Source organism: Amphiura filiformis, chromosome 7 (genome assembly GCF_039555335.1).
Source record: "Amphiura filiformis chromosome 7, Afil_fr2py, whole genome shotgun sequence".
NCBI lineage: Eukaryota > Metazoa > Echinodermata > Ophiuroidea > Amphilepidida > Amphiuridae > Amphiura > Amphiura filiformis.
This window is the reverse complement of record NC_092634.1, coordinates 31,283,462-31,300,777: the sequence shown is the minus strand read 5'-3', so window position 1 is coordinate 31,300,777 and position 17,316 is coordinate 31,283,462. Positions and strand designations below refer to the sequence as shown.

Here is a 17,316-nt window from a genome sequence, read left to right as displayed (position 1 = left end):
CCACCTAGTGCTAACATGATATTATCATCTATCTGAACTCCACCACCTTGTCAAAGCTTTCTGAATTCAATGAAAAATCAGTAGTTTTTCTTGGCAACTTCAATGTCCACCACGAGGAATGGCTTGGCAGCTTTACAACAGATGCTGTTGGACGCCGCACACTTGAGATGTGTAATGCTCTTGGTCTAACACAAGAACCTACCCGGGAAGACCAGATTCTCAACTTGGTCATCACTGATCTAGATGCCAGCTGTACAGTACATGCAAGACTAGGTACTTCAGACCATGGTCCAGTTCATTTTAAACTGAACACAAATAAACCCCACAAGCGCAAAGTGTGTCAGTACGATATAAAGGTTGACTACTGGGGAATGAGAGGTTTTCTTGCATCTGCAGACTGGTCTCTTGCACTCCAATCTGATGACTCAAAGGAAGCTTGCAGTAACATCCCCACTATTATCTGAGATGCAATGGAGATTTTCATACCAGCTATGGTTGTTTCCAAGAAAACTGGTGACAATGTATGGTTTGATGACAACTGCAAACGAGCAGCAACCAAAAAGCGCCGCTTATTCAGGAAGCTAAAAAGAACAACACCAAGGAACACAAGGATATCCTGCAGAAGGTAGCCAGGAGTTATAACAACAAGTTGAGTAAAGAACTCTCAGATGGCAACCTCAGCAGCAAGAAATGATGGAACACTGTTAATACCCTGTCTGATAAGTCCTCTGGAGTAGATATACCAGTGCTGACGGATGAGTGTCAAGTCTACACTACATCAAAAGACAAAGCTGACAAATTTTGCCAGACCTTTGCCACTAAATGCCAGCTTGCTAGCGCATAAGAATCTGCTCCTGGTGTTCAGCATTCAACCACATGCTCAATGGAAAAGATAGCCTTCAAGTTCAAAGATATAAAGAAGCTTCTCAGGAATCTACAACCATATAAAGCTACTGGTCCTGATGAAATCCCTGCAAGACTCCTGAAGGAGTGTAGCGCGGAACTTGCAAGACCACTCAGCCAGCTGCTTGAGCAAAGAACAACACCAAGGAAAACAAGGATAAGTTTACAAAAGCTAGAGAGGAGTACAATCCTGCAGAGAAGGTAGCTAGGAGTTATAACATCAAGTTAAGGAAAGAACTCTCAGATGGCAACCTCGGCAGCAAGAAATGATGGAACACTGTTAACACCCTGTCTGATAAGTCCTCCAGAGTAGATATACCAGTGCTGACGGATGGGGGTCAAGTCTACGCTGCACCGGGACGCTGCATCAAAAGACAAAGCTGACAAATTTTGCCAGACCTTTGCCACTAAATGTCAGCTTGCTAGCGCATAAGAATCTGCTCCTGGTGTTCAGCATTCAACAATATGCTCAATGGAAAAGATAGCCTGCAAGTTCAAAGATGTCAAGAAGCTTCTCAGGAATCTGCAACCATATAATAAAAAATAAAAAAAATGTAGATATTTATTTATATAGCGCTTTATGCCGTAAACAGCCTCAAAGCGCTTTACATTTATTCCGCCGTCATTAGAATATGTCGGAACCACGTTTGCAGCCTACAAGTGGCGCAGGGTCCATCAGTACAACGACTGTGACTACCCCTAACAGCTTCCCATTGCACCTAGGTGGGGTGCTACTGGTCCTGATGAAATCCCTGCAAGAGTCCTGAAGGAGTGCAGCGCGGAACTTGCAAGACCACTTAGCCGGCTGTTTGAGCATTGCTTCTCCAAGGGAGTTTTCCCAAGCCAATGGAAGACTGCATCTGTCATCCCTATTCACAAGAGAGATTCGAAGTCTAATCCATCTATGTACCGTCCATCTCTCTGCTCTGCATCATCAGGAAGGTCATGGATGCTGTTGTACAGAACCAAGTGGAGAAGTATCTCCTTGGAAACCAACTAATATCAGATAGACAGTTTGGATTTAGGCCACACCACAGCAGAGCTGACATCTTCACCATTCTGACCCAAGAGTGGTACAACTCCCTGGAGAGTGGCAACGAAGTACGCCTGATTGTCCCGGACATCAAAGTAACATTTGACAGGGTGGTCTGGCATAATGGCCTTTGCTTAAAACTCATGGCAAAAGGAGTATCCGGCAATCTGCTCACCTGGATTAGGAGCTACCTGACAGATCGTTCCATCAAAGTTGTCGTATCTTTCCAGTCATCAAGTACTTCCTCCATCAATACCCCAGGGGTCAATATTGGGCCCACTTTTGTTCTCTATCTTCATTGCTGATCTGGGTGAAGTGTGACAACGAACTCTACCTCTACGCAGATGATTCCACCTTGTTCTGTTCTAGAGACAACCCTGAAGCCGTTACTGCTAACCTGAACGGAGACCTGGAGAAAATGAGGATCATGCAGACAGATGGAAGATGACCTTCGAGCTATCGAAATGTAAGGCAATAACAATATCAACCAAGCTAGATCTTCTGTTTGGCACCACCAAACTGGTTGTGAAGGAGGAGCTGGAGATCCTGAGAGTTACAGTCGACAACAAGCTGACCTGGACAAAGCACATTTCTAACGTGTCATCCAAAGCAGGACAGAAGCTGGGCGCTCTGAAGAGAGTTGCGAATAAACTTGATGGCAGAAGCAGAGCAACCGTTTACAAGGCTAAAGTTCGCAGTGTGATGGAATACGCCTCACTGTCTTGGATGAGTGCCAGCGCTACCACTCAGATTACTAGACTTGAACCAGAGGAAGGCCCTTCGAATTATAGGCGTGATCGAAGAGGAAGCAAGTACAGAGCTGAACATCACATCTCTCCATCATAGACGTCACGTGGCTGCAGCAACAGTCCCTCTACAAAATTGCACACCATGCAGTCATTAATGTAACCGCACAAAAGATGATCTCCCGGCCCCTCCTCACATATCTGAGGGTAGGGGTCATAATTGAGCTCCCTTAATAGTGCAACGTAATGCATAAATGAATACTCTGTATGTTCTGTCGAGGAGGGGGCCGGTGGTCATCTTTTGTACGGTTACATTATTGACTTTCCCCACCCTGGGGATACATTGAGGGCATCTTATACCTACTTATACCCACTAATGTGACGTATAGACCCACACACACGTCACATACACACCCCCACCCCAATATGTGACTTGACCTTGACCGTGGTGACGTTTGAAAAATGGCTTCAAAATCGAAATTTTGGCCTCCATTTTCCTCCCTCCCCTCACGATGTGGGTGATGGCGGATATTTGTAATGAGTGAATTATGTCTGCAGCTTAGGGAACAAGTGATGTAATGAAAGATCAAGCACAATTATCAATAATATTTTCATCATATCCAATGTTTTCAAAAATGCTGATTATATTTAACTAAAGCCAAGAATTCTCCGCGTTGCGGAAATTCCGCGAAAATCGCGGAATTCGGAGGTAAAGCGGAAAACGCATTTCTGAGTAAAAAAATAAGCAAAAATGACCTAGAAAAGGAAAAAAATACAATTGAAAATAAATAAATACAATACTAAATGAAATGGGTCTTCAATATTCATCAAAATAAAGCAAAATCCGTCATAGATTTACCGTACAACGCCTGCCCTACCTCCCATTGCAGCCATGATACCCAATCACCCATCCCAACTTTGCAACATCGCAATGATCGTCACATTGGCCGGGCTGCAAAAAATGTGCTAAAATTACAAAGCGGAGAAAAGCGGAATTTAGCATTTGTAAAGCAGAAAATTCTTGGCTTTATATTTAACTGATCCTTTCATTCTTTTGAGGAGTGTACTAGACTTTATGTGTAGGTGTATGACAGCCACATGTCTAAAGTGACATGAAACTTTTGAAAAATCAGCATGCTGTAGATAGCATTTGCTAAGGGTCTGTTTTTCCTGGGCTCTTCTTCTTCCAGCGTCATAACGAGACACCGTAGCCATATGCTTATGGCCACTTTGACCATACTTATATGATCACTGCATTGGGGGCATAAATATTACATGATCAACTTCCAGTCACAGGTCAACCACTTCCGGTCAATGGCCAAAAACATGATTTTCACACAAAAAATGCTACTCCTTCCACATACCACTGTTACGACTTGCACACATGCATAGGCTATAGCCAATGTCAAACGTTGTACACAGAATTATGGTCAAAGGTCATTTCCGGTATGTAAGCAAATACATTCAAAATGCTGCTGCTTCCCTAAATTACATAGTGGAATTAATTCAAAAAAATATTTTGTTTTGAATTATATAGATCAGTTTGTTTATTGTGGGTCTTTGTGTGACTTTGGAAAAGGTGTTTGTTAGCTTTGTTCTTTCTATTCTGTGCCAAAATAGTATCCTTACACTTGGAAAAATAATCACAATTTCAAAACTGAACCATATTGGGGTAAATTTGTTTTTATAATAGATTTGATGCACTATCTAATCCGGTACATTATGACACCACATTGAATACAATGTGACTTCAAGAAGCAAAGTTACAAGCATTACAAGCAAGTGACAAACTGGCCTATTCAAAACTCCACGGACTAGACAGCCAGTGGCGTAACTTTGGGTCAGGGTGCCCGGGGCGAAAGTAGTTCGGTGCCCCTGACCAACAATAATCAATTTTAGTATTGAAAGCCATAGACCTACCGAATAACTTACGAAGTGTTTCAGATTAAATTTATATCATGTTTCAATGCAGTTCATGTTAATAAAACAAAATGTTTTCATATTCTCTAATGTCTTTACTTTGGAGACTCGTCAGTGACGTAGCAAATGGCGCCCAGGGCAAGAATACAAAATACCCCTCTTCCTAAAGCAATTGTGTGCGGTGCGCTAAAATGTGCATAAATACCACTAATTTGGTATTTAATCAAGTCGAATTTAGGTCTTTAAAATGACAATTTATATGTTGGGATGCGCGCGAAGCGCGCGAAAAGTTTTGTGTTGAAGGGGCACCAAATGAAGAGTAATTCAATGCATGGTGGGTAAAGGCTTCCACTTCTTTCCTATAACAAAGTACTATCGTGTCAAAGGCTATCCAGGCTTGGGTGCCCCTTAGCCCGGGGGCACGCCCCCCCAGAGCCCATAGGAGTTACGCCACTGTAGACAGCTGGTTTGAGAGTGGTGAATGGCTAATTTGTGTGTGCCTTTAATTTAAAACAAAAGAAAACTGAAACAAAAGATCTGACAAATAAAATGAAAAGTACAGAGAAGTAAAAACTGAAATAAAAACTGCTTTAAATAAAGCTTCATTGAAGAAACTGTGTTGTTTCTTTTGTTGCGCTTGCATGTTGGAATCGTTTTGCGCCTTGTCTAGGCCAGTTTGTCACTCTTAAAACTGGATCTTCGTCTATTCTATTGCTTGTAAGTTTACTTCTTGAGGTCACATTTGATTCAATGTGGTGTCATAATGTGCAGGATTAAATAGTGCATCTGTTAAAAAAACAAATTTACCCAAATATGGCTCAGTTTTGAAATTGTGATTATTTTTCCGAAGTGTAAGGATACCTTTTTGGCGCAGTATATATCATAACATTAACAACTACTACGAGGGGTATCAAAAAGTTTTAGAAATCGCCCAGAAGTGAAAGCGCTCTATCAATGAAATTTTGTCAGTGCAATCACTGGTCCTTATGTACACTATGATGCAAAAATGGTCTCATAAGAATGTTTACTTTTTTTACAGGCGCTGGATGTCAGTACCTGCCTATATGTAACAGCATAACCAGCAAAATGGAGAAAATTGAGGCATGTAGCATGATTAAGTTCCATTTTAAGGGTTACAGTGCCCAAAAAATCTGTGGTGAAATAAAATTCATTTTCCAAAAAGCAACAGTGACAATATCACAATCACCACCGAAGATAACTTTCATTTCATCATCGATTTTCTAGGCACTGCAACCCTTCAAATGCAGGATCTTAATAACGCTGCTTGCCTAAATTTTATTAATCTTGCAGTTTATGCGCAGTAACTGGGGCAGCAGGTTATTAGCATCTAGCGTCGCCTGTAAAAAAAGTAAACATACTTATGAGACCATTTTTGCACCATAGTGTACATAAGGACCAGTGATTGCACTGACAAAATTTCATTGATATAGCTCTTTCACTTCTGGGCGATTTCTAAAACTTTTTGATACCCCCTCGTACACACAACACAATGAAATGATGGTACACAATTGAAGGTGGTGGGTACGTATATTATTTGTCACAAAAATAACAGTGAACAGACTAAACACGCTTATTTGAATAACATGGATACACATAAAAGCATGAGTAGATTCAAGAAGTATGTTTTTGGTTACAGCTACAACATTCAACACTGGACATTTCTCATAGATCACAGAACCAGGGATTGCCAATGTGAATATGCATAGTTCGTCGGCTGTATTCCATAGTGGCGTATAGTGATTTTTGGTCATTTTTTTGAAAATTGGCACATATGTTTTTAATGATGTTCTCTTTCATTTTTTCTAAGTCTCATCAGTCATAATTATTAGCTAATTAATTAATTAAATGTATGCGTATAGTTACAAAGTGACATTTTTGTATTCCATAGTGGCGTATCGACCATACGCCACTTTTTATACACATTTTATAATTATGAAATATCGGTAAAAATGAAAAACATCGTATGTGATAGTGGCGTGACGCAGATCGGACCTATACGCCACTATGGAATACTGAACGACAAAAGTAACACCATAGGGATTACACGGCGACCGAGGTGGCGTCACGGTTAACGTAAGGTTAGGGTATTGCGTTTTGTTCGCTTTTCCATAGTGACGATAGTTTTATTGTCAGTTTGCCAGCAATAGTATGTATTTATTTCTTTTGAAAATATATAACAATAAAATCTATTTAGTTTACTACAGAAATTTCACATCATTTACAAAATATAATGAATGTCTGATTTACACAACTCGATTTTAAATTGGCATTTCTTCAAACCCGATTTTCTCGAAAAGTTGTTTATTCAAGGCGCCCACTATACGCCACTATGGAATACGGACGACGAGTTTTGGTTTAAAGAAAGCACAAACCAGCTTAGGATTGTGACATTGAGAATCCTGGTTTATACCAGTTATGGGATGGATGTTTCAAGGTGACTTGATTTACAGGCTACATATACATAATAATATATGCCTTCAATCATGCTGTAATTCCATGCCATTAGTACTGCTGACATAAATTGAAAGCTGGCATGTAAAATGAGATGCAGTGCTTGCCTTCGTTGCATGGAAGTGTTCATCCATTTGAGGTCCTGTGTCACAACCTGGGGTACCTTTGTGTTACATAGTAAAAAAAGGAAATGTTTCAAACATTTTACCTGCACGTCTCATTTGAAGTGGTTCATCCTCATGAGCATTTTGACACCTTTTTTTATGGAAATTGGTTAAAAAATGAGAGAGTGCGGGCAAAAACAATCACAAAGTAGGTGGGATTTAACCCCACCTCTTTTTTCCACATTTACAATCATTCTGAGCAAGTATTCTGAGCATTCTGAGCAAGTATAAATGACCTTCTGTATTTATATACTTGGTCTGGGAGTTCATTTAGACAGTTTTTTCCTAAATTCAAATTTTTAATGGGGGTTTTAGATCAAATTTACGATACGAATCCCTCCCCCTAATCCTCCTCCCCCTACTTCCTCAACCACCCTTGGCACATTTCATGCCAAACGTCATAAGAAAATAATTAAAAATTATTTTAAAACAGTCAAAAACATGAGTAATATAGAATAAATTAGCCTCAATTTAAGACCTAATTGAATCTTCTAAGTGAAGGAATACTCAAGAGGCAGTGTTTTGAAATCCAAGCTGCACATCAAAATGTAACAAAACCACCTTTTTGGGTACCCCAGTATATGACACAGGATCTTGAACATTTTCAATTACGATCTGCATGCGACGATTCACTGCTGCATATTTTAGACACCAGATTTTACTTTCATATCAAGAAGGTTGAAGTATATTTATGATTGCTAAATACCACAGGCATTTAAATAAAGAGGACGAAAGTGTTGTTAAATCTACACTAACATATAATATATGTTCCTGCTACTGCGAGACCTCATGACGTCAAGCTGGACAAATTCCATTCATTGTCAGAGGTTTGTGGGTGTAAATGCAATACAGCATTGATTTGCCAAGAATTGAACCCGGCACCTGTCTCATCAAATCACTACCTCTTTGAAAGTGACAGGTGTCATCAAAGTTGGAACAGATAATAAATTAAGTACTGTAAAAGGAGATATTTTTTTTTTTTTTTATTTTCGCGATTCAGAGTAAGAGAGATATTTTCGCGAATGTTATTTTCGCGATTGGTAAGTCCTGCCCTATACTTGTAATACATTGTTGCATATATTTGTGAGGTGTTATTTTCGCGGTTGGAGCTCCAATCGTGAAAATTAAACCTGCAAAAATTTCCCCTTTTACAGTATTCTGTTCTATAAAACCTTCACGGTTTTCATACTTTGATTAGTACCACACAAGCAGAACAAAAATCAGGCTGATATGTCATGACTACGAATGCAAGCACTAATCAACCTGTGTGTCTGCATTTTAGCATAGGTTGCACAACAATTTGGCAATTTACGTGGTACTAATCCAAGTACTAGACTTTAACAATTAAGCCAGATCTCCCTGCTTAAATTAATAACATGATTCACAAGCACTACTTCTATTTACTTGGCAAGACAAGCTAGTTTATTTTTCAAAGTAGGTTTGAAGCTCAACTACCACATTATTACAGATATAGCAACCAAGTCATGACCATAGTGATGATTGACCAGTCTTGAAACATATGATATTTACTTTTACATTTCCATTCTAACACTGTAATAATATTAAGAAGTGCCCCTTTGAGATTGTCAACAGAATATATTTATTTATTTGAAACATTTGACATTTCTTGAGCAATGTTTTACTTGCCTATACATGTAGCAATATGCTCCACATTTGAACCTATTGATAAGTACTACGTCGGTATCATAAAGGACTTTTAGACTCTACAACAGAGGTGATATTACTGTGTAATATATTTTCGAGGAAAATAATGAGGCTATCTATTAATAGTTAAGATCGAGATTGAACTACACCAATCTGCATTCATATGGACTGGACACTTTGATCCACATTCTGATTATAGCAACATCCCAATCTGGATCGATGTGGGACTCCTTGGTCGACAATACAGACGAGCTGATTCTGATTAGAGTGTCTTCTAACTTCCTTCCCAGGTAATCTTAATAAGTGGCAGTGTAAGGTAAGGTACCTCATATTGGGTCAAAATACTTGTTGGACATGTATACGCTACAAAAGCACATCCGTAATAAACATACACAAAATGTGTCGGAGTTTATTGCTGCTCTGATTTGCAGGGTGTCTGCACACCTTTTTGCTTTCCACAACTGAATTAATGTTTTTAAACATTATAATACAGATTTCTCAGATGGATCTGGGTCAATTGGCCAAACCTTGCAATCTTACTATCAGTCCAACTTAAACATGATGAAGCATATGCACACAAAGTTCAAATCGTTTGGAAAATGCAAGCAGGTAGTATATGCCACTGAAATACAAGGCACTTACAACTATCTTGCATTCTGCGGATGAAACAAGTTTACTTCATGGCCCCTGGATCCAAAACTATGTAATAGATAGCCTGATATTTTTAAGCAAATACCCTGAAAGACTACATACACACCAGACATCGAAAAAAGATCCACAGTACTCATTTTAAAATTAAGAATAAACATAATAGAAAGCACTAGGTGAACGCGGTATGTGTGATGCCAATTTGGTGCCATTCAAGAGTACCAATTGGTTAAAGCGCCATCGCGTGACATCGCATGTTCGCATACAGTGTTCACGTTTGTTCCACTAGTGCCGTCTAATAATACACTGTACTGTACTTGAACAGCTGCAAGTAGGTTATAACATAAAACCTACAAAGACTTTGGGAAAATAAACTTTGGCAGAAAAAAAGTTACTATTCTTCTAAAATCCTCCCGATTTTTTCATGTTAAAAAATAAAATGATCTCTTAGATCACGATTGCAATTTCAGGTAATATTCTAATATTCATTTAGTAGTCACACTCAAGCATGCATCGACGACGGAAGTCCGAGAGGATGGGTCTCTACTACAAACCAGGTGCACACATATATTTGAGCAAGAATTGGGGTCTTGGTTTGAAAGTTATCATAAAACTACACTTTACATTGTTTTTGTTTTCATCAGGCGAAGTATACAAACAACAGAGAGTTGCAAAGATGCAATGCTTCAAACCTCATTAGGCAATAGAAACAAATTAGTTTGATCTTTCGATCGACCATCGATGCTTGGTTGATCCATATTATTATTCATGAAATCAACATAACTATTGTTGATGACATACGAATCTTTGCATATATTGATATTGACCAATGTAAATTTAGCATAACTTATCATTATTTAGTTGTAAGTTCATTAATAACAAGCATTGAAGCAGCATCAACGATTGATCCAAAGATTGAACAAATTTGGTTCTGGTGCCTTAGATATAAAGCTAACAATAGCTAATCTTCTACACAAGAAATGTTGCTGTGATCTTGTTTTACAGACTGCTTATATACTGCATCAAAATTCTGTTCCACATATAACTTCCCCATCATAGTGAGTTTCTATAATGCTGCTTTTTTTAATGAAAGTTTCTTATGTCTTAACTTTTTTGTATATTTACAAACACTGTTTTTAAAGAAATTATAGTGTTTCTATATAATATTTGCACTCTCTAAGAAATATGTTTTTGATATTGGTTTGCAGATCTCACTTCCATCCGATAATGGTAGTAATGATTTACTTCAGGGGGTGACGGAATTTCTCTCCTGCGTACACAGCGTTTGCTCCTAGCTCCTCTGAGATCCTGGAAAGAGATATATCCAAATAAATAGTACATATTAATGCATGAACATATTACGACATCAACCAAATTATTCCTTGTTTTATGTTCCGATTTTATGAAATATTACCCCTAATTAGAATTAGATTGATCCCTGTACTTCTTTCCTACAAGGTTGCTTTTTCTGTTGTTTTGGGGATTCAAGTTTCATTTTAAAGAAGCAGATTCTGCATGGTTCTGATTCCTATTTTAAAAAACAAATTTGGCAGTCTGTTGCTATTTGTTTTAATGCCAAGGCTAATCGAGGCATTAACAGCCGATATCTAATTGGGTAAGGCTGACGGAAAGGCACCTAGTCTCCTAGACAGCTAATTAACCTCCCGCTTGAAGCTCTGTAAATCCCAATTTGAAGCTACACATGCTGTTATTTACCAATTGCTCAGAAATCATGCATCATCCGTATAACATGCACCTTGAATCAATCATTACAAAAACTTAGGCTACAAGTTTATGCACAAAAGTAGCGCCCTCAAGTTTGGTCAAAGTCCAGTTTGTGACATGTACGCAATCCATATTGAATGGGTAGTGCAATAAGGTCCTATCTGCAATAGCTGCCTTATAGATATTTGACACTTTCTGTATTCTATATTGTACACATGTCACACCTGGCAGCTATTGCTGATGGGGCCTTCTTGTTGCACTAACCCCTCCATATATTACTTACCTTAGAATTTGATTGTATTTTGACAGTCTTTCAGAGCGACAAGGAGCACCAGTTTTGATCTGTCCTGTGCAGAGACCTACCACCAAATCGGCAATGAAAGTGTCTTCTGTCTCGCCACTACGATGGCTCACCATTACTCCCCAGCCATTCTTCTGAGCCAATTTGCACCTGTTCAATTTTAAGAAGTAACACCCATAAGGTAAAAGTAAACTGATATTCAGGCCTAAACAAGACCCAGATTTTGCATATTATGAAAGTTTTTAGCTGCACAGGGATTTTTGGCAAAAGGGGATAATTTTGACTGAAAAAGCAAGTGAAAAAGGTTGCAAATTTGTACCAGATATGGTTCATTTTGTAGGTCATTTCCCAAATAAAATTAAAAGTAATAACTTGTTGCAAGGTCCCTTTTATGTGTTTACAATCACATGTGCGTGCGACGTCAAGCGTGTGCATAGGACTTTGTGCAAATATGCGCTGGGGGATTAGCAGTACGCTTAATTTGTAAAAGGAAATCTACAAACTTGAAACAGGTTTTCGATTTTATTTGTCGCCTAAAATCATAACATCACACAAATACTCAATGGGACAGTGGAAACTTGTTTTAAACACAAAATCTGTTGACACAACATTTCTGATAACACAAACTGTTTTTTATTTTATATCCTAAGCATAATTATACAGCTTTTTGTGAAACATCACTCAAGTATACCATCTTTCACTGTTATTGCTCCGCATTGAGTAATGATATCTTCTTGTCCCAATTTTAGTACTCTTGTCATTCAATGCAGAAGTACACATTATTCCTTTATCCAGCCAATGCCCATCATGGCCGGATGAAAGAGCTTGGACCAATCTAATCTACGATTACATCACTCGACAACTTACGCTTCAATAGCCTCTGTCACAGACCCAATCTGGTTGACTTTCAGCAGCAAGCAGTTGCACGCCTTCTTGTCCACGGCGGTCTGGATACGTTTAGGGTTGGTGACGGTCAAATCGTCACCTACGACTTGGATGTCCGTCGTTGCCATGTACTTGGTCCAGGAGTCCCAATCATCCTGGTCAAAAGCATCCTCAATTGATACAACTAATATAGGAAATGGACCAAGAATTACATAGGATTATTCGACTTGTTGTCATGAACAGAGATGAAGGGTCCTACTTGCTAATATCAATCATGAGACCAATGAAAGGAAAAGAATGGCATGTGCTATTGGCACAAATAGTTTTGTTACTACATTGGAACAAAATGTTTGATATGCCTATTAATGGTTACGGTCATCAAAAATAAAATGATTGTTCTTAAAAAATAACTATATCATGAAACGAAGTTTTTGTACTACAATTCTCAGGGCTAAGTGACTATTAAAATACAAGTACATTTTACCCATAAAATTCCACAAAATCAAACTTGACGCTACGCACAAATACAAATGTTATCCACGGGTTCAGCAAATATAATTGCCATAAATTTAATTTACATTTAATTACCTTGATGACTGAATTTTGTTTCATAAGAGCTTTAAAATTTTAACCGTCGTATATGTTTTTGCAACCGGTGAACTTGTTTATACAATTTCCAATTTTAAAGTGCTTATCAAACGAAATTCAGTCACCAATGTCATTAAATGGGTCTTACCTTCACGAGGTAAGCATGACAAAATTTTTATCATCCCTAACCCTAAAACCAAACATTACGAATTTGTGATAATTCTTACATGAAGGTAGAATCATTAACCGCCGAGAACTACCTGCCGATTGGCCAAAATGAATATTGTGTCCAATTTTGAACCAATCAAGGAGGGTATTAATAAGATCATCTGCAAATGCAAGTTTGACCATAAATAGTTTAAAGCATAGTCGTAATTGGCAATTGAAATGTTCATTTCAAGTTATCAACCAATCAGAAATGCTGTTAGATGACCAGTAGTGTCCAGGGGGTGAAAGCAGGACTTCCCAAACTTTTTCCCCCGTGACCCAAATTTCATAAGAAAATTTATGGGACAAATCCACTGCATAAAACATAATGCTGTTATTTACCAAAACTTATCAGTGGCATACCAAGCAAAATTTCCAAAGGGGGGCACAATATCCAACCAAATTATCAACCTCTAAGAATTATTTTGATTGGTTACAAAGAGGACTATATCACATATTGAGCCAATCAGAGACATGGTACAATTGCCCAGTAGGGCTGAAGAGGAGATCAAAAAACTCTATATTGATTGGTTACTTAGATGCTTATATCATGTATTTGACCAATCAGGGGCACTGTAAGGAAGGTCCATGGGTTAATTTCCACTCACCTGGGTAGTCCTTGACAAATCCCCTGTATACATCTGCAAGCTGATCACCTGTCAACTGAAGAGAAATAAAACAAGAAATATGTGACCCTCAATATCAATAAATACCTGATCATATAAAAGTTTGTACACAAATTTAAAAAAAAAAAATTAAAAAAATAGCTCAGTGATTTATAGTGTGCAAGCATCAGCAAACTTTACACAAGATTCACTTGCTGACCACCTTGGTCCAATACACACCATATAAACCATTTAGCAGCAATCAGGGACTAAGCACATACCCTGCACATACCACAATTAACCACCGCAGCCAGGACCAGCTTTCTGATTTCTTGTATGAGTAACCAAGACAATAAGCAGTTAGTTTCTTGTCCAGGGGAATTTAAAATTGGCTCAATTACTCACAAGAACAAGCAAGGACTGCTCTGCTCGGCCTTACGGATTGAGCTGACTTGAGCTAAATTTACACCATCTACTTGTGCAATTAGTTTTAATAACATTTTTCCCCTGTAGGTTCATATTAAACTGGTAACATTAATAATTACAATCAGTCATATAAATTGCCAACACAATACGATAATCGCATAACCTAGGCTTGTAAACCCAGCAGCCCAGATACTATTATTACTGGGATTCTATTGTAAATTTCTCTCCAATTTCATAAGGGATGAAATCAAAACTTGACCAGAGGATGACCGGCGGTTGAAAGTAGATATTTAATCACATTATCAATGCATTATAGAAAAATTACTTAATTTGTGTACATCGTGGAACATGCGTGGCTGTGCGTAGTAAGCTGTTGTACGCAGATAACCTCGCAATATGGACGCGTAGAGTAGGCTCAGTAGCGCGCGTTGTACGCTCGTGTATTAGCATGATTTGTTGCGGAGTAACAAGCGTAGTTGAATGTTCCACGATGTACACAAATTTAATAATTTTCTATAATAAATTATATTTTAAATAACCGTACCCATTTAGCAGGATCTGAGTCTTTATTTTTGAAGTCCAGATCATATTTAGGACCTTCTTTACAGAATTCAGAAGCAGCTACATCCATGCCAATTTTCACTTTGTCTGTGTAGCCTGCCTTGGCGATAGCCGTCTTCAGCAGTTCAAGACCTGGAAGGAAAAGTATAAAAGAAGTTTATACACGGGGTCAATGGTATCACAGTTCAAATACAATAAATTCTCTTTTGTTCTTAATAAACGCCGGAGGGGTGTGACTATTAATTTACTACAACACAAACGAAATATGAACATTACTTCCGATACAGCCATTTTGAAAATTGGTCAACAAAAATGAGGCGAAGTAAAATAAATAATAAATAAACTTTGGTGAGGACGGTCCTTATTTGCAGAGATTTATTGGTAGAATATGGAACAAAATCATTCCTGATTTGTAAATACCTCTCTTCATGCAGAAATAATTAGAACTTTAAATGAAAGTTCTGCAGCAATTTGGCAAATGAACTGGATTGAAGTAGAGGTTATGTCCATGCAAATTTGTGATATCGGGCATGCAGTCTAACTATTTGGTGTAAAAAAAAGGTTTGCCAACTGCATTCACTTACATTCTCTGTTGTCAAGGATGTTTGGAGCAAATCCACCTTCATCCCCAACGTTGGTTGCTGAAAAGAAAAACACAAAATGCAAATCTTAATATCAACTCCACTCAGTTTCCTCCATCGTTGTCACTGGTTGTGAATTTTAGAATGGTATAAATCCAAATCCAGCTTTGTATTAAGGGGTCACATAGGGGCGTAAAACACGTAGGTCTTTATGTGAGTTTAACAATGACAAAGAGGGCTACGGCAAATAAGTGATTAGGGAAGCAAAATAATGCACCTGAATTTAAAAAAAAAAAGAAGCAATATCTTTAAAAAACATTTGGACAAAATTTTGTATCCAGAAAGGGTAAAGTGGTAATTTATAATCTATTATTATTAAGAAATGCACACAAAACCAATGTATTTTTAATAATCTTACACATTATGAAGTGACCTTTTTTAAATTTGATGATACTAGCATTTGTGTCTAGGTCCAGGGACTCTCCAAATCCACAAAAACAAAAAAACAACTGTTACAGAATTTTTAGATTATACCGAAATGTCAAAAAAACACATTTGGAGCAACAAAAAAAAAGGGATGGATGCACAGGCACTTTCTGGATCCTGACTAAAACCGTGGTGACATGCCAGCTTTTACAGTATTGCCCAGAAGTCATAGAGTAAAGATCACTTACCATCTTGGCCATACTTCTCCTTGATGACCTTCTTCAGGTTCTGGTAGATTTCTGCTCCAATGCGCATGGCTTCAGGGAAGTTGGCTGCACCTATGATGACAACAATAGAACAGATTGCAGTGAAAAGGAATGGTTACAGCTCCACCTATGTCAAAGGTTCACTACGTCGAAGCTTTGCTATGTTGAATTCAGGTTTGTCACCAGGACAAAAAAGTACTGGTTAAAATATTGAAGGCGAAGCATAGCGAGCGAAGCTCTCGCGCCTCGCACTATCTTTTTAGCAAACGCTAGGGATCGGGGAATAGGCTTTGAGGGTACCACCCCCCTAAAAAAATTTTTTTGCTCTTTTTATAATGAAATATCATCATCCACTTCCGAAATGTAAAAAAAAAAAAAAAAAAAAAAAAAAAAAATTTAATTAATTTTTTTTTTTGTGAGTGCCGGACGGCCCTGTCCAGTAGGGTGATTCAAAAATACAAAAGTTTTGATTTTTTAACGGGCCAACCCCTAATATTGTTCATTTTGGTGTAAAAATACATCATGCAAAATTTCAAGAAATTCAAATAATTTTTAGATGGTGCGCCCGGGCTTTGAAGTTTTGTGTGTGAAGTCTATGAGGATTTTTGGTAATTTTCGCTCAAGCACCAGAAAGTAATAATCAAGTTATCCAACTATGCTATAAAACTGTTAGCATGTAGTCTTAGGTATTCATGAAACAAATATGTAAGAAAAATTAAATGAAAATATTGACAAGAGGAGAAACTTCAAGATTTATCTCAATTGCTTCAGTGGTGGGAAAGCAGTAGACAGAACAGCCAAAACATTTGGCCAGTCCTCTGACCACAGAAAAATATTATAATTAGGATAGCCTATAATAGAATGAATGAATGGTATAAATATTCTCTATTGTGTTTTCAGCTTCAGTGACCACATCATCCACATGGAATTATAGAGAATACAAAATGCCCATCTCTCCTCTTCCCATGGTGCATTGTATCTATTGAGTTGAATGGTCAAATGGCTCTATTCATAACTGTCATAATCAATGGCCAGAAAGACACTGGTATTATAAATCCTGTAGCATTATGCAGGAAAGCATTATGGGAGCCTGCAATATCAACTTGATATCTGGTGCTGGGAGGGTTTCTTCTTTCATACTACTAGATAATTATGTAACAACCTGTAATAGATAGTGGATATGCCTTTGTTAAT

The 17,316-nt window shown here is 38.0% G+C and overlaps 1 protein-coding gene across 1 annotated transcript in view; it reads right to left on the bottom strand.

Annotated features, from left to right (window-relative positions):
- Positions 1-10,647: 10,647 nt before the first annotated feature.
- LOC140157023 (alpha-enolase-like) overlaps positions 10,648-17,316 on the bottom strand; it is a 32,522-nt gene continuing 25,853 nt past the window's right edge. Inside the window, exons 8-14 of the mRNA XM_072180082.1 lie at positions 16,105-16,194; positions 15,434-15,490; positions 14,833-14,981; positions 13,866-13,920; positions 12,445-12,646; positions 11,560-11,727; positions 10,648-10,859 (exon numbers count right to left, since the gene is read on the bottom strand). Coding sequence (XP_072036183.1) covers positions 10,793-10,859; positions 11,560-11,727; positions 12,445-12,646; positions 13,866-13,920; positions 14,833-14,981; positions 15,434-15,490; positions 16,105-16,194 — 788 coding nt within the window. The 3' untranslated portion in view covers positions 10,648-10,792. The remainder of the gene's footprint in view (positions 10,860-11,559; positions 11,728-12,444; positions 12,647-13,865; positions 13,921-14,832; positions 14,982-15,433; positions 15,491-16,104; positions 16,195-17,316) is intronic.